Source organism: Rattus rattus, chromosome 1 (assembly GCF_011064425.1).
Source record: "Rattus rattus isolate New Zealand chromosome 1, Rrattus_CSIRO_v1, whole genome shotgun sequence".
Lineage (NCBI taxonomy): Eukaryota > Metazoa > Chordata > Mammalia > Rodentia > Muridae > Rattus > Rattus rattus.
In genome coordinates, this window is record NC_046154.1 from 131970244 (window position 1) to 131992962 (window position 22719).

Below are 22719 nucleotides of genomic sequence, written 5' to 3' on the forward strand. Positions count from 1 at the left end.
TATGTATGCATGTATGTGTGTGTATGTGTGTATGTGTGTGTGTGTGTGGTGTATGTGTGTGTGTGTATGTGTGCATGCATGTATATGTGAGTATATGTATGTGTGCATGTGTGTGTGTGTGTGTGTGTGTGTGTGTGTGTGTGTGTGTGTGTTAAATATAGTCATACTTTTCGGTCCAACCTCCCCAAGAATTTGCAGCAATCCTGCCTCAACCTCTAGGATGCTTTTTAACAATCAACGTTTTCCTTGCAATTTTAGTCATGTCCTCTTTAGTGATATATAGAATAGTGTATCTTAGATTTAATAAAATAAAGTATATAAATGAATACCAAAACTATAATTTTTCCAGACATACTGCTCTTTAAAAAGGAATCATTAAAGTAAGTTATACCTTGGAAGCAGAAGGCTCTCTTGACATAACAATGGGCTCTTCATATATCCTCCTATAAGATGACAGAGACCCTAAGATTCCTGGATTAACAAAATCAACTAATGCAAAAAACTCCTGCAAATCATTCTGAACTGGGGTACCTAAGGAGAGAGAACAGTGATGAGTAGCTGAATCTGTCTTACAATCACAGGTCTCTATGGAAACTTGTCCCTTCTTTCTGAGAGCGTAAATACAAGCAAACACCCAACAACTAGAGGAACAGCCAAACCAAAGCTTAAAACAGTGATCATCACATAACGTTGTGCATCTGGTTTCAGCAAAATGGCTGAGCACAGCCCTGGAGTCTGGCTGCGCACATCTGAACCCACCTCCTCCCTTGAGCACCCCTGAGAAAGATATTTATAGCAGTCCATCGCCTGTAAGGCAGGAGTGGAAGGGTAGCTCCTCTGGCTGTGAGGGTCAGACGTCAATCCACATAGCATACCTAAGCACTGCACTTCTGGTCTTGACGACCACAAGGAAAGCATTGTTTAAGCCACAGACTGCGGCTTCTCATTACCGCAACCCTACTAGACAGCTAATTCTTAGCCTATTTCTAGTCAATACCAACTGAATACTTTCCATATCGATGATCTAAAATATAGTAGGAAACAAAATCAAAACTTCTACTGTGATAACTGAGACCCAATCGCTATGTGACACTGCACACACTCATTTGCAAACATGTACTTCACAGAAGCTGCACCATCACATTAGAGCAAAAGGCCCTATAATTAGAAAAAACAAGAATGATCCAAAGATCTATCTCAGTTACAGAGAGCTTGCTTAACAAGTCCCTCTGGATCAAGTAAGCAAGGACACATGAGCGCAGACACTGGGGCAGCAAGCACAGGGCCCACGCGGGCCCACACTATGTTCTCTGCTGCAGCTATCAGCTTAGCACTTTTGTGGGACTCCTGAACAGAACTGGGTCTCTGACTCTTGTGCCTGCTCTTAGGACTGACCTCCTCCTCTCGCGTTGTTGTGTCCAGCTCAGTATGACAGCTTTCGCTTCAATCTTATTATACTCTACTCTGTCGTGTGTGGTTGCTATCTTGTAGAAGCCTATTCTCTTCCAATGAGACAGAAAGGGAGTGGATTGGGGGAGGATGGGAACTTGGAGAAGTAGAGGGAGGAGAAATTATAATCAGGATATATTATAAAGAATCTATTGTCAATAAAAACCAAAAAGAAAAATAAAATAAATCCTAGGTTCAGTTCCTAGAACACAAAATGATAGATAAAGATGGATTGATTCAGACAATTCTAAAGACATTAAAAAAAAACTTACATACTTTTTTAAATTTAAGATGTTAGTTAGTACTAATTTTTATCCAAATTTACAACTCTAGGAGCAAGTGACAAAAGCAGGAAAGCAAAAAAAAAAAAAAAAAGGCCTCCAGCGTGACAAAGTCAGGCACAAAGGACAGTGGCAATACCTCCTGAAGCAAGCTACCAACAGAACATTCCTTCTAAACAAAATCCCAGAATCCATTTTCTACTGATGAAATCAAACTTAATTCGGAACACTGACTTCGCAGTAAGGCTCTGACTGAGGATGGGAATCGGCTGCCCACTCCTGGGAAGTCCAGTGAGTGAGGAAAGAACTTTGTCTCAGTGCCTGCCGTTCTTTCCAAAGCCCTTCTTCACACCCATCTCGCCCCCGCCCCCCAGAGCTAATCTTTTCTGTTTTATAGCTGCAATACTGGCCTCATGCTGAATGGGGAGGAAAAATAACCACATATTAAAGCCAAATCCAGTCCCTTTCCCATTGTTCCTCCAGTCTAAAGGCTCTCAAGACCCAAGGCTGAGCGTGAAGTCGGAAGAATCCTCTCAGTTCCTCAAAGACATGGGAATCACCTAGACTCTGCTTCGCATTTCTCCAATTCCGTTTCCTTTAAAAACAGAATTTTCTAAGTACTAAACATCAGCTTCTCTACTATCCAATTTTTATGTTATTATTACATAGAAACATTGATTGGTTATCTACTAAACACTGGCATTGAAGTATATATGATACTTGATGCCAAAATTATTTTCAATTATTTTCATCTTTAATTGACTAGATTAAAACAAAACAAAACAAAACAAAACAAAACAAAAAACAGGCCCAGAAAGATGGCTCAGCAGGGAAAGAGTCATGGCCAAGCCTCACAACCTGAGTTCCATCCCTGGGACCCACGCAGTGGAAGGATAGAACAGACTCCTATAAGTTGCCCTCTGACCTCCAAAGCATGTGCACACCCACACATATACACACGACGCAAAGATAAAACAAGGCTGCGTGTGCAAGACAAAATGTCTACCACATAACTGAGTTACATTCACAGGGATCAACTCCTCTGGGCCTCAGGACAACTCTGTAACATGACGCCATTATCTCTATTTCACAGACAAGGAAATCGAGGAGCCAAGAAGTTAATTACTTTCCCAAGTTGCGCACTTCACTGGCAGACTGAGAAACCAAGCACGCCCAGTCCAGCCCCATCAGCCTCATGCTTTGCTATGATACATTAAATTCATTCCTCAAAAGGCGGAAACAGGGCTGCAGGAAAGTGCTCAGGGATCTGAAGACTGATAATCAACTAACATAGGCTTATTCATATGAATTCCCCCAACATCGCCAGTTCTTTTAATGTTAAGCATCAGATTACAAACTGTAAAGGTTCATTAAGCAAAAATTCCACCCCATCTTCCCCAATGTGACTACTAACCAGTCAGAATTACTCTCTTCTCACAAGAGAGGCTAGAAAGGGCTGCTGTTGTCTTAATACCACTGTTCTTCAACCGGTGCCCTTCATCACAAATCAGAAGGCCAAATGTTATGGTCTTAATTCGATCTAGAGAACGAAGTAACATTTCATAACTGATGATAAGAACAGAGTGAAATGCAGAATTGATAAACTCCTCGACTTTATGGTCCTAAAGAGAAAAAAATAATAGTTAACAAACCATATACAGAAACTATATAATCAAATCTAAGCAACATACTTTGCCCACCAGTAACCAGCTATCACATTAGCCAGTAACCAGTAACCAGCTATCACATTAGCCAGTAACCAGTAACCAGCTATCACATTAGCCAGTAACCAGTAACCAGCTATCACATTAGCCCTTCCTGTCTTGGTCCTGTTGGGCTGCACTAAGAAGGCTTGAACAACAGCAATGACCTCTCATTGGGATGGGAAGCCAAGACTGGCCCATCAGTGAAGTTGACTGCAGCCATGGACTCTGGTATACTCATTTTGTTCTTTCCTTCCTTCTGAGCTCTCCTGGGTTTCTCTCCCCTACAACTGCATTAGATCCCAGAACAATCTCTTAAGTCAAAGGACAAAATTACACCCGCACACCCAGCAACAGAACCTCCTCGGCATCGCCAAAGCCCCATGGAGCTGACCATAACACAACGGTCTCAGGTAATACCAACCAGACCACAGCCAGACCAGTAAGACCTCGACTGTTAGCATAAAAAGCCTTCCCTTTCTCCTTAGTTTCACTGGGAAGTGTGGCTCTCCTAGTGAAGAGGGGAGGATCTCATCTCCCTTCCTTTAGTACCAGCATACTAATCTCCACAGAGCTCCATCCTTATGACTTTAATCCTAGCCACCTTCCAATGCCCTATCTCCTAAAGCATTACAAGCTCCCGAGTGACTTCCGATGGTTGACTTCTGGTATTTTGATTTGAAAATGGTACATAAAGCCATTCTGTTTTCTCAATATTCAGAAAAACAAAAAAGATATTCAACACCCTATTATAAAATAGGTTTTTGTAAGGTGATTACAGACGATGTTAGCAGCCAATCTCTGCTGAGCCCCCACCCCACACTGACTGTGAACAGCCTCACCATGGCATCCCAGCTGACAAGTGTTATCTAGTGAGTCTACAACAAAGGGGTACCCATACTGTCCCTGACCCACTCCATGCCTCCTGCCTATGAACCTCCTCCTCCTGAAAAGTTATAAAGAGACTTCTTCTTCTGCCCCTTGGACTTTGATTCTCTTCAGAGACACTGCCATGATGCTTTTCTGTGCTGGGGACCGAGCTCTCCTCAGAGTCACGCTGTTGCCTCTGTCTCTCTACGTCATTAACAACACTTCTAATAAACTTCTTAGTCCCCAGTAATCCAACTCAGTGTCATCTTGATTCACCTGCCCACATATAAAACCTGAGTTTTTTGAGGTACAAACTAATATAACTGTTTTAAGCACATTTAAAGTAAATTAGGCTAAACTATAATGTACAAAATATTACATGAATTCATAACACATGTATGTAATTATGTATATAACAGGCTACGATCTCATTATATAGCTGAGGTTGGCCTCAAATTCTGGATCCTCTTGTATGAACTTTCAAAATTCTAGGATTATAGACACATGCCCAGCTGCGTTCCCAACTTATGGCAGTGCATAACCACACGACAAGAAAATGAACACTTGCACACTGAGAGTCAACACCTGAACACGTGACTCTGGGGAACCAAAGGTAACCATCCGGTAACAACTCAAAATCAAAATGTAGGTCAAAACTCCATTTCTATGCAAGGGGCTTGTGGAATTCCACACACTCAAAAAGCTAAGAACTATACTAAGCTAAAAGGCTAGCTATTTTAAGAACATTTAGGACTTAAACCTTTAAAAACCCCTTACCTGATCAACAGTGAATATCTTGATCCTTTCGCTTCCCAGCCATTTTTGAAATTCTTTTCTCCAATTATTCACCAAGCTTCCAGGGGTAACAATAAGTGTCCTCTTTACTATTGGCTTGCCCCCGTAAGGCCCCTGACACTGGAGGGTCCAGATGAGCGAGATGCACTGCAGGGTTTTCCCTAATCCCATCTCATCAGCAAGAATGGCACCACATTTGCCAACTGCTCTGTTAGAAATAATTAAACTGCACTGAATCACAATGGGAAAATGTTTCATGCCTTGATATCATCAAGAACAGAAAACTGGTAATAATGACCCTGCAGACTAGTTTAGTGTTTCATCTAGCTGATAACATCCTACCAGTTTTGAGTCTTTAACAATTATAACCATTATGTATTGTGAACTAATTATCAAAACATGAATCTGAAGTTAAAAATCTGAATATAAAACCTCTATTACTGTCACTATATATAATTGAATACTAGAAATTAATTACAATTTTATATCTACATTGGGATAATCTAACCATAGCCACACGTCTCATCACTAACATTTGAACATTTAATCATTTTACTATATCAAAACAATTCAAAATACACTGAAACTTTAGGCAGCAAGAAATTGTTTAAAATAAACACATTCTACAATCAAATTGTATCACTCTCTGACAGACAATGAAGTCCTCAACCAAAATAGCTTAGAAAATGTCTGATGTCCTACAATAATACAACTTAAAATGAAGTCATTAAAGAATACTTTCAAAATCATACATTTTTATACTGCTTTATATTTTAAGTTCTTAAATAGATACATGATATTAAAAAGTTACAATGGCCAATGGAATTAAGGATATTACCAAAAACATAAAGAGTTTGTTGGCTTAGTTGTATTTCTCTATTAGGAATAAGAACTAATAAACAGGGTTTGGAGAGATGGTTTCATCAGCAACACAGATAAAAACCTAAATTCAATCTCACAACCCACATAAAGAGCCAGGCACGGTGGGATACACTTGTAATGTCCGGGCAGTAGAGACAGGGACAGGCAGATTCCCAGGGCTCACTGGCCAGCCAGTCTGCCAAATCAGCAAGTCTGGGTCCCTAGGAGACCATAACTCCAAAACAACAACAAAAAACAAAAAACCAAGATAGAAACGACACTTGAAATTGACTTCCGGTGTCCACATGCTAGGCCCACAGTGCACGTACACACACAGGAACACACATGCAAAGGATGAACAAACTCATGAACAGTGCATTGGATCCTCTTGAAAAGCTTCGAGCATCACTTCCAGTCAGCTCTGTAGAACCTCCTCATGGAAACAAAGTCTGAAGGGAACTAAGATGCACCCATGCAGTGTAATATTCCTTCCTGAGTTCTCTTCAGCTTCCTCAGTCACTAACATGGCTTCAGATTGCTGATGCTCATGTGAGCCCCACGCCAAAAAATGGTGCTTTCCAAAAACATACTTTAGTAGCCATGTTTGTGAGAAGCATGGGCTAGCATGGCTAAGTTTGGAACTAGATCTTTTGTTGAAGCCTATAAAATGTGAAAGTGAGGAGCAGATGAAAAGACTGGGTGAGGTTAGAAAAGTGTGCGCAAAGCCTTGGGCTCAGTGCACGGCACGAAAAGGCTTATATGTATGTGTGTATATGTGCACACACAATAAATTATGTGTGTGGAGGGAGTGGGGGGTGTGCATGAAGTACCTATTAGAAGTCAAATGGTTTAGAGAAAAGAGCCTTCAACTAAAGGACCATCATTCCCACACCGTAACTAATACCACCTCTTACTATCTGTATAACTGGGAAAGTAAATCTCTCTATTCTTACTATTGTCTATAAAATAAACCTGATATTTTCCCTACCTAACTTACAGAGCTTTCTGTGGAACTTACAGTTCCTTTTGTGAGAACAAGTGAACTACTACTGATAAAAGACGAATTAAAATGGTTATGTAGGGCAGAGCTCCTTAAGGTCCTTGCTCCTGATCTACTTCTCACCAGGACACCTAGCACCAGTTTCCACCAAGGACCACTGTGGAATGCACACACTTAGTACCAACTGCCTCTCCTACCAAGTGACAGTTACAGTGCAGACCTGAAGTTCATTCTAGCACATTCTTCTCAAAAAAGCTAATTGTTACCATTTATTTCCCTACCTCATTCCCATCACACACTCATAGAGGAAGACGATCCCATCTTTCTGGTGTGGTCGGAGGTGACGTACAAGGTGAGGGTCTATCACCACATCCACAATAGGAAAGCAGTTCCTATTAAACGCCCACTGGTGACTCTTGTCTGGTCGAGGCATAACAAGGGCATCTTAAAAATAAGTATAAAGGGATACCACTGTCAGAACAACATTATTTCATTCCTGTTGTTTCTACACCAGAACACTCTCTCTCTCTCTCTCTCTCTCTCTCTCTCTCTCTCTCTCTCTCTCTGTGTGTGTGTGTGTGTGTGTGTGTGTGTCTGTGTGTGTATACATAGAAATGAACACACACCTGTAATACTAGCACTCCAGAGGCAGAAGGAAAAGGGAAGTTCAAGGCCAAAAGGGGAAAAAAGAAGGGAACAGGAGAGCAGGGTGGGAATGGGAGAGGAAGGAAGGGGGGAGGAAGTTATAAACTTTGTGTGCTCTGCAGAGCTCCAGATGCTGAAATTTACTTCTGTCTAAGAAGGAATTCAGTAAGCACAGCACTCCATCATCAGAACCACTCCCACTGAAGGAATGATTAGAATTTTGACAAGATGCACTTACCAGTGTTCAGATTCTCATTCTGTGAAGACTCCCTCCCCAAGCTCAAAGTAAAGGTTGCCTTTACTTTTATCTTAAAGCCTGTACAAACTGATGGTGACCACCACTTCTATTAGCATTAGTCAGAACTGAGAATGACAAATTTCCCATTGACTTAACCATCATTATTTGCTGAAGGCTAACTATTACATTCATGAATGTCAAATTCATGAGTATTTGCAAAGCAGCATGAATTAACCATCAAATAAATGATAATCTGTTTATAGAAATAAGGTAATACAGCTTAAAGGATTCACTAAAATATCCTCCAAAGACAAATCAAACGTAACAGAAAGATGACTAACAACTGATAAATCTGAAGTTCATTAATCCATCAAAACTGTTTTTAGAGTATGTTTACATGTTGACAATGTGGTTAAAACTTAATTCAATCCAATATATAAACAAGAAAGAAAAAAGGAAGAACAAAGAGATGCTAAAGGATGATAAAATATTCTAGTACGTTGAGTAAACATCTACTTTATCCATATAGTCATAGAATGAGAGTGTAGTTATGTTCACTGTTAGCAATGATCCATTCAATCCATCCCCCAGCCGGATTCCTTCTTAAACCTGCTTCTTTGTGCTTGGCCACATTGTCAGTACACAGTCAGCAGTATATGCCTTCTCTACAGCCTGAGAAACCCCTCCTAATCTCAAAGGTTCAAATCAGAACAGCAGCTGCATTGCAAGAACCGATGGCCCTAGATATGAAACCCAACAGGGAGCAAACACCACGACCAAGAGCAACCTTGGGAGGAAAGGGTTATTATACCTTACAGGTTATAGGTTCATCATTAGGGAAGCCAGGGCAGGAACTCGGGGCACAAGTTTGGAGGCAGGAACGGATGCAGAAACCATCAAGTAATGCCGCTTACTGGCTTGCTCACCATAGCTTGCTCAGCCTGATTTCTCACAACATTCAGAAGCACCAGGCCAGGAGTGGTACTACTCACCCTGGCTGGGCCCTCTCATATCCATCACACTACGAACTTGCACACAGGCCAGCCTCATAGAGGTGTTTCTCAGTCCTGGCCCCCTCTTCTCAGATGCTAGCTTATATCAAGTTAACATTAGAACTGACTAGCGCACTGCCTAATGCTCACACAGAGATCTGGCTTTGTGACACCAAGGATGCAGCAACTCCAGAAGACTTGAACTGTGGGCACCACAGGCAATTCCTACCACAGGATTCCAGGCCCTCTCTCCAAACAGTGGATGAAGAGTGAGAATCTTGTGGTCTCTCATAGGAAGGGACTGCGCTCCTTCCTCAAGCAAGAAGTAGTTGTAAGACAGACACAAACTCGAGGAGTGCGCTGTTGCGTCGAGTCTGTTCTCTACCTGAAATCCAAGCCTTGGTCCCTCTGCTGATGGACCTCCCCTGGGTGGTCTGCGGCAAGTGGCGCCGGAACAGGGACCTTGGACAGGTAATTCTTTCTTCCCCCCATTCTTCTTTTTTCCCAGAGAATAGAAAGGCTCTCACCGAGGGAACTGCAATCCCGCCAGCAAAGGTAGGCTGGTTAAGGGTGAGAAATCAAAGTGAAATCATGGGGCAGTCCAGCTCAAAAGGTAAAAGATTATTTTTATCAGTCCTAAAACACATGTTGGTGGAACGGGGGCTGAAAGTCTCAGGTGACACAGCCTTGGAGTTTTATGACTTTCTTATGACATTTTCACCGTGGTTCCCTGAGGAGGGAAGTCTCACTCTCCCTGATTGGAAGAGAGTGGGAAAAGAGATGAAGAAGTACACCTTAGAAAATGGGGAGGGCTCCATCCCTCGGCAAGCATATCCACTCTGGCTACAAATCAGAGATATTTTAACTCACAAAACAGATTTGGAATTTTTAGTAGAGGAGACAGCTTCGCTGAGCCGTGAAGCCGTATCCTCGGCTCCTGTCACCTCCAAGTCATATGACAGCAATAAAAAAAAAGGATAAGGAGGATGACATCTTAGATACAGAAGATGAGGAAGACTTGGAGGAGGAGGCTTCTAGGTATGAGCCCCGTGAGGATAGGGATCATCGTCATGACAGGACAGCTCTGTCCATGAGGAAGCCAAAGCCCAAGCCTGCTCCTAGGAAGAAAGGTTTACTTACTCCTATTGGGTTCCAGGGAGCCATTGCTCAGGCTAGGCAAGAAGGGGATGCTACCTTTGCCTTCCCTGTGATACATCATTTGGACAGTGAGGACGAAGAGCCTGAGTGGGAACCTCTCTCTCTTAAGACCCTAAAAGAATTGCAATCAGCTGTTAAGCTGCTGGGAGCTTCTGCCCCTTATACAGTACAGATTGTGGACATGGTGGCTAGTCAATGGTTGACTCTGCATGATTGACATCAGACGGCTAAAGCTACATTGGCCCCAAGGGACTATGTCCTCTGGAGAACAGATTATGAGGAAAGGTCAAAAGACACAGTGTAAAGTATGCTAATGCTAAGAAGGTCCTAAGGTTACCATGGATATGCTACTTGGGACTGGGTACTTCCTAGCACCTAATGCTCAGGTGGCGATACCAAAACAAATATTGAAGGAAATTACTGCTAATGTTGTCTTTGCATGGCGGGCCATTCCTCCTCCTGGGACCAAGGGAACTACTTTATCAGGGATAAGGCAATCTAGTGAGGAGCCTTATCAGACATTTGTCTCACGATTGGAGGAGGCAATAAGTGGGATGCTGCCCCCCAGTGAGGGGACAGACATTTTATTAAAACAATTAGCATGGGAAAATGCCAACTCATTGTATCAGGACTTGATCAGACCTATAAGAAAATCAGGGAGTCTTCACAACTATATAAAGGCCTGTATGGACGCCTCACCAGCAGTGGTACAGGGAATGGCCTATGCTAGAGTGATGAAAGGTCAACAGTTCGGCGCTTTTGTAAAACAGACATGTGGAGTTGAAAAAAATAGACCTCCACCCACATGCTTTGACTGTAGGGAAACAGGACATATAAGGAAAGACTGCAAAACGGGAAAACAAGGAAGACAGAATAGTAATAGAAAGCAAGCACCAGGACTCTGCCCTAGGTGTCAAAGAGGAAGGCATTGGAAGAATGAATGCAAGTCTAAGTTTAACAAGGGTGGTATAAAAATAGAAGATGCCCCAGAGCAATCAAAAAACTAGGTGGGGGGCATCCTCTCAGCCCCACACAGAGAGAGGGCTGCTTTACAGAAGCAAAAGCTGGATTAAATCCAGAAGAACCAGAGTTTACTATTCATGATTTGCCAAGGGCAACTCCAGGAAGTGCAGTGTCAGATTTGGCCGCTAATCAAGATGTGATACTATCCAATACAGATGGTGTCACACTGGTCCCTATGTCAGTTCTAGGGACGTTGCCTGAAGAGTGTACGGGTCTTCTTATTGGAAGGAGCTCTAATTACAAAGTAGGGCTTGAGGTCTTGCCTGGAGTTATAGATGCTGACTTCACAGGGGAAATTAAGGTCATGGTTAAAGCTGGAAGGGAGACCTGTACAATAAGAAAAGGACAACGCATAGCCCAACTGTTAGTTACCTTACATAAGATTCCCTAACCCTGAAATAAAGACAGAGAGAGGTCAGGGACAATTTGGTTCCTCAGACTTGGTGGCCTGGGTAGCTGACGTAGGAAAATAAAGGCCTTTTAAGAAAATAAGGATTAATGGAAAACTTTTTAATGATCTCCTAGATACGGGAGCAAATAGAACCTGCTTAGCAGAAAAAGACTGGCCACAATCTTGACCTGTAGAACAAACCTCTTCCTCCTACAGGGACTATCGCACAGCAAGTAAAAATAATTGCTGTAATAATGGCCTTTAAAGAGTTTAATAAAGCTTTTAATCTTTATACAGATTCTAAATATATAGTTGGGCTTTTCCCAGCTATAGAGACAGCCTTGCTAGCTGAAAACTCAGTTATTTTACCCCTGTTGATGAAACTATAAAAGTTGATTCAGAGTAGAACTTATAAGTTCTATGTGGGCACATAAGGGGACATACTAAACTACTTGGACCCCTAGCTCAGGGTAATGAGCTGGCAGATTCATACACCAGAATCTTTACGGCCTTGGAACAGGCTAAGCATCATCAGGATGCTTTGGCTTTGAAAAGAGCCTTTGGCATAGCTCGGGAACAGGCCCGGCAGATTGTTAACCAATGTATACCTGTCCCCCTGCGGGGGCAGTACAGAAAATGGGTGTTAGTCCCAGAGGCTTAAAGCCTCAAGGGTTATGGCAAATGGATGTTACTCACATGCCTGAGTTTGAAAGGCTCTCCTATGTGCATGCCACTGTAGACACATTCACATATGATTTATGCATCAACAAGAACAGGGGAAGCGGTAAAGGATGTTATTCAACACTTAAGTGCTAGCTTCGCTTATATAGGAAGACCCAAAAAGCCAATGGCAGACAGTGCTCCAGCCTATGTGTCAAAATCCTTAAAGAAATTTTGGCCACACGGGGCATAGAACATAGCACCGGAATTCCATATAATTCTCAAGGAAAAGCAACTGTGGAAAGAGCACATCAGACATTAAAAGCTCAAGTACAGAGATTAAAAAATGCTAACTCATATCTCTCTCCTCACCACTTACTAATTCATGCTTTGTTTGTTCTAAATTACTTGAACACAAGTGAGGAAGGGGTAACTCCTGTGACAAGACATGGTGAAACGGGAAGTACAATTCCCAGACCTCTGGTTCTGTGGAAGGACTTACTTCCGGGAGCCTAGAAGGGCCCTGATATTTTAATTGCCTCAGGACGAGGCTATGCTTGTGTGTTTCCACAGGATGCAGAGTTCCCAACAGACTCATCAGACCGGCTCCGAGTTCAGCTGTCGAGAAGAGGAAGGCACAGACAGAAACAGACTCTGCGAAAAACACAAGCAGCCTTACAGGGCCTTTCCCCAGAGGAGATCACAGAGAAGAGGAAGTTCCCAACTCTGACACAGCTGAAGAATTTAACTAAAGAAGCAAAGGATATCATAACATCTGCTCATTCTGAAATGACCGCTACTAATATTTTTCTTGCATGTCTTACAATACTGGCAATAAAGCCCATGACTGCCACGGGAGAAAGTTTCTGGGCTTACATTCCTAAACCTCCGCTTTTACATCCAGTCAGGTGGCCAAAACTGGTTACATTAAGGTCATGACTAATCTCTCTGACATTCTCGGGAGAACTCCAGATTATCATTTCTCCATTTTGAGGGGCGGTCTGATTCCCTGCCCATATGTTTAGCTCTGAAAGGAGTCGCTCCCCCGGGGTGTCTTCCTGTTAACTACAGGACTTTCCTAACTGACACTCTGGAGGCAACTTCCAATCCAGTAGAGGTAACTAGGGATAAGGAAGGTAAGAGGAGGATGTGGGAGATTCGGGTTCAGACCTTAGGATATCATAATTTTAATGAAACTTTTGAAAAGATAGAGCATATGCCCTTTCTCCCACATTGTGTACAAAAATATAAAAAAGAGGAATTTTGGGAGGGGGATGTAAATATATATCCTATTGGCTACAGTGTGGATCCCCTCACTCAGGAACCAAGTTCCATCCAGTAGGTGCTTTAGATGAGATTTGGGACTTTTCTGTGTCATCTATAAATTATGATTATTTAGGATATTTAATAAATATCTCAGAGATTTGAAGGGTATAAGCCCACTGGCTATGCTCCAGTTAGGAGGTGGTTCACACCAGGATGGGTCGAGCCTGTTTGGATCCACAAGGACTCAAACAAAGGATTTACTACTGCACATCCAGATCTGTTTCGTCTAGCAGCGGCCGCTAACATGGTACTGCTTCAAAAACCGAAAGCACAAGTAAGTTCACCACTCACCGAGATGGCCTGTGTGGCATATCCTTTTGCTATGTTGTTTGGACATAAACAAGTGGTGAATATTAGCCATAGTGGAGGATCTTATCAAGTAACTTGTGAAGCCTGTATTTTGTCTGTGTTTCCTCTAGATTGGATAAAAAAAATTGCTGTTATGTTGATTGTAAAATGACCTGCTTATGTTATGCTGCCAGTAGACTTTGGCTCCGATCCTTGGTTTGATAATTCTGGATTACAAGCTTTAGAAACCATTAATGACTTAATTAGACCTAAGAGATTTGTGGCCACCTTAATTTTAGGAATTTTGGCATTGATTGCTATCCTAACATCCTTTGCCGTACCCACTACAGCTTTAGTTAAAGAGATGCAGACAGCTACTCTTGTTAATGAAATACACAGAAATATTTCTGTGGCTCTCTCAGCGCAACATCTTATTGATAGAAAATTAGAAGAAAATTAGAAGCAAGAATAAATGCCTTAAAAGAGGTAATTTTAGAATTAGGACAAGATGTTGAGTCTCTTAAGACCAGGCTTGCCACCAGATGTCATTCTAATTTTCATTTTATCTGTGTGACTCCTTTACTTTATAAAGAATCAGAGAATTGGAGTAGAACTAAAGCTCATTTGCTAGGAGTTTGGAAGGATACAAATATTTCTTATGACATGCAACAATTACAGGAACAGATTACAGCCATGAGTCAGAGAGATTTAGATGCCTGGAAGGTGGATAAACTTGCAGCATCGTTTACTAAAAGTTTGAAAGCTTTGAATCCTATGGATTGGATTCAGTATTGCATCTTCGCAGCCGTAGGGTCAGGGCTCGTGACTGTTGTATTATTAATCTTCCCTATTCTTTTTATGCTGATCCTGAAGTCCCTCCATACCATCAGGCAAGATATCCTGGAGCTTCGTCTTAAAAACAAAAAACCGGGAACTGCCACACCCACTCCAGTGGAGCCTGTGTGACCTGAAGCTCTTGTGCTTCGTTTCTACCCAGAACAGAGGCGTGTGCCTGGAATGGCTTGGCCTCCTGGAGGTCCCTGCAGTCTCCCTACAAAAAGATGATGACTGGGGTCTATGCTTGCGGTGGAGGTGCCTTCTGTGTTCTAGCCTTGGTGATCTTAGCAGCTTTAAGCCTGTCAGCAATATCTGATTTTAAGAATATAGCAGTGTGGGAAGATGGTCATGTACCTTTAGATGACACAGGAACTGAAAGTTCAGAGACGGAAACGTCTCGCACCATCATGATCCTGATAAACTCAACGGCTGCGATTAATTCAACTGCTGTATCCATTAGCTCCCAGTAAATAGGAGAGAAATCAACTGTAGTTACTAACAACATGACTGTTCCAGAAAAGCCTTTTCCCCCTTTTGGGAAACTTTTGTTTAGCATGATTCAGAATAGTAGTGACTCTTTTAGAAAGACCATGGATAAGTTCCAACAAGTTGAACAAACTTATCAAGAGTTAACTAGAAGGAAAAGAGAAACTAACATTGAACAAGAAATAAAAGAAATTATAGAATGGTTACCAAAGTTTCCATATTATTCTGAGGGGCCATAAACACAGAGTTTAAACTTTATTAAAATAAAGATAAATGTTGAATGCATATCTGGTGCCCACCAGTCTGGCAGTATAACTGCAGTTTTCTAAACTATTGTCTGCAGCTGAGAACTGTTTCCTGGACTGTACATTCAGCTTTCCTCCTTGCAAGGGACATTTGGTGGGGTGATGAATAAGAGCTGGATGACTGCCAATTATGATGCACCTGTTCTAACGCTTAAATCTGTGCCAAGCAGTAAAGCTTTCCGCAGCAGCACACACCTCCAGTTTGTGTCTGTCTGTCACTCCGAATCCGTTCTCTACCTGAAATCCAAGCCTTGGTCCCTCTGCTGATACACTCCCCTGGGTGGTCTGTGGCAAAAGTCTTTAAACAGCGAAAACAGAAAGTTGGATTATCTTTAATCCTGTGAACTCTTACTTGGTGTGTATGGGTCATAGCGAGGTTTGCAATTTTGCCAGTCATTCCCTCTGTCTCTCCTTGCTGGAGTTGACTGACACACACTCTTGAAAGGGTTAGAAAAGCATTTCCTGGCAGCCTGAGAACTTGGGACGGCAGGACTTCCGCTTCCAGCCTGAAAACACTTGCCACTGTTGAAGTCCTCAGCAGAGACTGTACCCAGGATCTCTATTTCTTTCCCACCAAGCATCAATGTTTGGCCTTCTTCTACATTTTCAAGCTCTTTGAATTTATATCCAATGCCTTTAAGAAAAACAGAAACAATTAATTGTACTGACATTCTAAGAAAACTTATTAATAAAATAGCCACCTTTCCATGACTGTACAAAATAAACGTTATGCACTGCATATAAATTACATATAAATTTCATTAGACAGGGGGTTGGGGATTTAGCTCAGTGGTAGAGCGCTTGCCTAGGAAGCTCAAGGCCCTGGGTTCGGTCCCCAGCTCCGAAAAAAAAAAAATTTCATCAGACAGAAACATAATTTATCATTCTGATTTTTTTAAAAAAGAGCCAGAAAATAGCTCAACATGCTAGGTGAGAAAGCCTAATGACTCAAGTTTAATTCCCAAAACTAAAAAGCCAAATGTACCCCGAATGGAGGAGTTAGAGAAAGGACTGAAGGAGCTGAAGGTGTTTGCAAACACATAGGAAAAACAACAGTATCAACGAACCAGACCCCCAAAGCTCCCAGGGATTAAACCACCAACCAAAGAGCACACATGGAGGGACCCATGGCTCCAGCTGCATGTAGCAGAGGACGGCATTGTCTGGTACCAATAGGAGGAGAGGCCCTTGGTCCTGTGAAGCTTGTTTACCCAGTGTAGGGGATGCCAGGGCATTGAGGTGGGAGTGGGTGAGTGGGAATGGGAGCATCCTCACAGAAGCATGGGGAGCGGGGAGGGATTATGGGTGAGGGGGAAAGGGGAATAACATTTGAAATATAAATACATAAAATATCCAAGAAAAATAAAATTAAAAAAATAAATAAAAAGCTAAATTTTTTTAATTCAGTAGTATTTATAATATCAGCACTTTTTATAAGATTTATTATTTACTTATATATAAATAATATATGCACCTATGTAGGTGCTGGAAAGTCAACTGAGGTCAAGGGAAGAGCAATATGTACTTTTTAACTAAGAAATAACTCTCTCACACCCACTTCCCAGCACTCCTATGGTAAGATGAAAAATCTGGAACAGGAGAATTGCTTGAAAGTTCTAGGGCAAGCTAGTCCAGAGTTTGCCAACTCCCAAAAATTGTCTTCTAACCTCCCTCCATACATACATACACCACTGCACATGTGTGGTCTCCCCCATACACACAAAAGAGATAAATAAATAAGTACATAAGTAAGTTTTTTAAAGTATTTAAGAAATTAACCCAACTGAGACAACACCCCAACTCCCCCCAAACCCATTCCTACTCCACCTCTGCCCCCTAACCATGCTATAAGTCATGGAGGGGCAGAAGACACCCAGAGGCCCCAGGTACCAGAGGTGGGAAAATCAGAGGTGGAGGGAAACAGAAGCAAAATGATGTGTGCACAATGAAGACAGAAAGAAGGGACTGGGGATGCAAGGGTGGTGAGGAACACCCTGAGGCCATGGTGGGGTCCTGGCCTACTGCCGAGGGCCATGTCTGGATCCACGGCCTGCAGCAGCAGGGGTCTGTGTCCATATCCACTGCCCATGTTACCAAAGGTCACACAGATGACTGTGGCCGAGGTGTCGCCTGTGACCCAGTTGATGTTGGAGGGCTGAACACAGCTGGCCCTCCCTGGTTGCAGCAATGGAAAAGCTGGCCCCATCGCATTCCAGCTAGCAGGAATTCTCACTGAAACAGTTATCTCACCACTTCCAACTATCAGTTACAGCAACTTCTCCTAACAAAGCTATAAATTATTCTTACTTTGAATCTTTAGTCCTAGGAGCTAGCATATAAGCTGAAAATTAAACAAACTATAAACTATATCCTTATGTGAGTGAACGAATATATACAAAAGATTTTATAGTCTGGCCAAACTCAAAACTAAACAATAGAGGACAAAATAAAAACACTCATGTGACACACTCTGGACCTGCAGACTGCTCTGTACTAGGACACGTTACTCTGAAACAATGGCACCCTCCAACTTAGCTGTGTGGATCTAGTTAGGCCCAACCCCTATCTCCTTATTCTGTATTTGAAATTTTTATTGAGTAGTACTGAAACTGGACAGCACTAAACGCCTACTAATGGCCGCTCTTAACAATTTCAATCACTTAGCAGTGGGGGAGGGGACGACCAAGACAAACGCCTCAGTCTCAGAAGAGTGCTAAGACCGCTAAGGCTGGTGGGCTCCTTTCAGAAAACTGGACAGAATGTACCCTAATGGACTAGCATAGCTCATAAGAGTATTTGGGTCACTATTATGAAAAACATTATGTATCATACAAAGTTGAGGCACAACATTCAATTAAATAACTTCTCAATCTGTCCCTTTATCAAGCCCAACTGTGTTTCAATTGTACGGCACCAAAAATATACTAATATTTTGACCAAATCATAAATACGAATAACATATATCACAATACCTCTTCCAATATCTTTTCCTTCCATATCTTTCAATATGAACGACCTTCCTTTTACAATAAGAATAGCATCGCCTTCCCATTTCTTGTGTTTTTTCTTTGAAGCTTTACACCAAACGACACTGAAATATTTAAGCAAGCTGCTAGCTTCCTCTTCTTGTGCCTTGGACTCTATGATTTCTTTAGAGGCCAAGTGAACTGAAATAAAAAGGAAATTTAAAACATTATTATTGGGGATGACTAATTTCTAAGTATCAAGCTCATTCAAACAAAAGCAAATCGGCACACCAATACCACGGCATGGGTTCCACCAGAATGCTGGCGGTAGGGGCAAGAGGATCAGTTCAAGGTCACGCCTACGCTGTCTGAAGAGTCTGTCTATAATAATAACAACAATAATGACTGTGCACAAGGAAATCAGAATGCATTAAGAAAGAATATAAAAGTATCTGGGTCAGTGGGCCGGTTCAGGGAGTAAAGGCGCCCACTGCTAAGCCTGACAAGTGGTTTGGTCCCAGGAACACACGTGGTAGGAGAGAATCAACTCTCCCACAAATTGTCATCTGTTGCCAATGACAAATGCTGCCAAAAAGAATGTAAACAAAAAAAATTAAAGAGTATGTGACATGTTCATTTTGGTATTTAAGAAACTGAGCAGTCGAAATACTGGGCGCAAGCGTTACCATGAGTGTAACGAGTGCAATGCTCTGTCACCCATAAGCTACACACATTCAACTGAAATAGTGTAACATATCACTGTAAAAACCTTGGGACCTTAGAAATTAAAGCTACTATTCCACTGTCTAGAAATATGTAAAATTATATTTTAATGACTGCTTTAATTAACATGGCAAGCTGAGAAAAAAATATGCTTACAGAGTTTTTTCTTTTTTTCAGATTAAAAAGTTCTATTTTTCCTTCATTTATTTTATTTGACAAATTTATACATATTGTGTTGTACAAATTAAACATTATGTCTTAACTGACACCTCCCCCATATCCCACCCCATCCCCTCCCTGGTGGCTGCCATGTTCTGCCTCTCACTTAACATTTATAGATATTACATACAAATGAAATCCTACAGTAGTTGCCTATTTCACTTACATAATATCCTCCATATTCTGTGTGGCCACAAATTATAAAACTTTGTTTGTTTTTCAAGAAAGAGTTTCTCTGAATAGCCCTAGCTATCCTAGAACTTACTTTGTAGACCAGGCTGGTCTTGATCTCTCAGAGATCTACCTGCCTCTGTCTCTCAAGTGCTGGGATTAAAGGCATGTGCCACCACCATGGCTAGCATATCCATTATTTCTAACCAATGCAATTTTGCTAACTCAAATTTATGTAACTAAATTCTGTCACCATTGTATTTATCTAGCAATTTTTAGTTCAAAAAACTGATTAGTTTTAAAATAAATTAGGTCCTACTGGTTAGGCATGGTGGCCTGCAGGATAATATATAGTGAGTTCCAGGACAGCCTGTACTATATAGTGAAGATCTTGTTTAAAAAGACATCTGAACATGCATTGATTATTTTTGATTTGTCTGATTTACTATCAGACAATTTTAAGGTTTGCAAAAAGAAGGATATTTCGGTCCATCTGTGAACTAATAAAAAAAAAAAGAACAGCTCCTGCTAGGCACCAGTTTGACCCCCAGAACCCACATCTAGTTCCAGGAGATCTGATGCCTCTTTGGTCTCCAACAGTACCAGGTACTCATGGTACACAGACTAATGTGGAAGCAAAACACCCATACACATAAACATAATTTTTAAAAATGTGTGGTTATTTGCACATAATTCCCACCAGTAACAGTCATGCATTGAGCAAAAACACACGGCATCTTTAAAATCTGTTCTGCTTTCTGTTAGTATTACCCAGGGGGAAAAAAAGAATTCCCCTGTAAACTTTTCGAGACCATCCAGAGTGAGAGGGATACCTTGTCAAATGATTGGAAACTTGGGCATGGCAGCAAGGGTCTGAGGGGCTAAGGGAAGGAAGAGTATCACAGTTAAAGACCAGCTTGGGCTGTGTGCCAAGTTGTGGGCTAGCCCAGGTTTACACAATTAGACCTTGTCTCTAGAAAAAAAAAATGCTGGAAAGAAATATAGTAGATTAAATATTCTACTGTATTCTCGGAGTCCAAAATAAATTATTTTTACGTCCAATGTTCTCATTCCTGAAAAAGGACAATTCGATTCTGTAAATTCAGATATTATAATTAATTTTAAAACCAAAAGGCTCTCAAATTCAGCAGTATGCCCTCTGTTTTGTAGAGCAGCGGATGAGCACAGTTGGCCAAGCTGCCCAGTCAGACGGTCTGAAACAGCAAGCTCTGAGTTCAGGGAATGACCCCGAGTCAGGAAATAAGCAGAACGCAATGAAGGAACATAGCCAATATCCACCTTGGGATTCCAGAGCTCACACACACAAGAACATGCAAATTTATACCACATACGCATGCAGAAAAAGTTACTGTAATACCTAGCTCAGATGTCTGTGTGTGCATACGCACACCTGCATACAGATACATATGATGCTCAAAAATGTGACTTGGTGCATACCAAGTGCACCTGGAATTTTGACTACCACAATCAATCCTTCTGTTGTCTTCTGTCATTGAACCCCATAAATCAGGGAAGGGAAAAGATGCGGGACTTCAAAGGGTAGAATGAAGACCACTAGGAACAGCAGCAAGGAATACAACCTCCTACAGCAGGCCACCTGTATGACAGAAAATATTAATTTATCTTTTCCAGACTATCCTCCCCCAAATCTCACTAGAATAGTAATTTTTTGTTTCTGAAATCCATTCCATTCTAGTTCTTCCAAGACTCTGGAACATACTTCCTAAATCAACACCCCCCCACCCAAATAAAACAGATAAAAAGAAGAGACCTAAGGGCCTTGCAGCAAGACTAAAATGGTCAAAGCAAGTCTTGAGGAAGATAGGGTAATTTCTAATCAACAGGGCGCATCTCATCTCTTTTTCTTTGAGACACTGAATACTCTCTGTATACTTGGTTGACCTGGAACTTGATACACAGAACTCACAGTGATCCACCTGAAGGCTGAATTTAAAGGTGAAGGCCGCCATACCCTCCTTTGACATTTCTTACTATAAGCAATGATTTCCAAGAATAGGATGAAATAAATATTTATCTTTAAGTCCAAGACTTTAACATTCTTTTCTGTTTTAACAATTCTAAATATTCAAGTTGTTTTCAAGAGAGTACATGAAATTTAAAGTGTCTTATATAATCAATTCCAAACTAAATATTCTTGTAGATTTTTTTTTTTTTATTAAATACAAAACCTCTAGAACTTCAAAATCTTCTGTCGTCGTCATTCTTCTACTGCTGAGAATAAACCCCAAACTTAGACAAGAGAGTTCTTGATTGTGGGCTTGCTCATAGTGTTAGAGAGTGAGTCCATGACCACCACAGCAGAGTATGTAGCAACTGATCATGGTGCTGGAACAGAGGCTGAGAACTTATATCCTGAGCCGCTCATAGAAAGCAGAAAGAGACTAGGTCTGGCGTGGGCTTTGAACTCGCAAAGTCTACTTCTAGTGACATGCCTCCTCCAATCAAGGTCATACGTCTGAAGCCTTCCTAAACAATCCACTAGTTAGGAGTCAAACATTCAAATATATGAGCCTATGGGGCCATTCTCAGTCAACCCACCACATATGCATTAAGAGGTAACTAAAATAGAAATTTAACAATTTTTTTTTTTTCTGGTAGTGGTTGGGTAGACAAGTCTTCTGTAGTCCAGACTGGCCTCAAAATCTAGCCAATAAATTTGGATTTCTGGAATTCCTGGGATCCTCCCGCCTTTACTTCCTAGATGCTAAGAATATAGGGGTACACAAGCACATACTCTGTGTAATGCTATAAACTGAACCTGGGTTTCATGTATGCTAGGTAAGCATTCTATAACCTAAGCTACAACCCTACACTCAAGAAAGCTTTTATTACACTCAAAAGAAAGTAACAATGAGGGCTGGAGAGATGGCTCAGTGGTTAAGAACACTGGCTGTTTTACCAGAGGACCAAGGTTTGATTTGAGCCCCAACACAACTGTATCTATAATTCCAGTCCGGTCCTGGGAGAGTCAGTGCCCTCTTCCCTGGCAGAAGAACACATGTGGTGCACAGACATACACACAGGCAAAACACCCATACACATAAAATAATTTTCTTAAAGTATACAATAACAAATGACTTCAAGCTGAAAATTACCTGTAACTTTCATCACCAAATAAAAATAGTGACTATCAAAGTTCAAGTGTTATGTATAAAACATATATTTATCTACACTAAAGATTTATACAATGACTCCAGGACAGTCAGAGCTACACAGAGAAACCATGCCTCAAAGGAAACAAGAACTTTTACCATGGAATGAATACTATCTCATAATAAAAATGTAATGAA

The 22719-nt window shown here is 41.4% G+C and overlaps 1 protein-coding gene across 1 annotated transcript in view; it reads right to left on the reverse strand.

Annotated features, from left to right (window-relative positions):
• The window catches only part of Rad54b (RAD54 homolog B), a 68639-nt gene that overhangs the window by 14827 nt on the left and 31093 nt on the right, over nucleotides 1-22719 (reverse strand). Inside the window, exons 3-8 of the mRNA XM_032905880.1 lie at nucleotides 18281-18475; nucleotides 15661-15942; nucleotides 7241-7403; nucleotides 5081-5306; nucleotides 3145-3352; nucleotides 392-531 (exon numbers count right to left, since the gene is read on the reverse strand). Of these exons, the coding sequence (XP_032761771.1) occupies nucleotides 392-531; nucleotides 3145-3352; nucleotides 5081-5306; nucleotides 7241-7403; nucleotides 15661-15942; nucleotides 18281-18475 (1214 nt within the window). The remainder of the gene's footprint in view (nucleotides 1-391; nucleotides 532-3144; nucleotides 3353-5080; nucleotides 5307-7240; nucleotides 7404-15660; nucleotides 15943-18280; nucleotides 18476-22719) is intronic.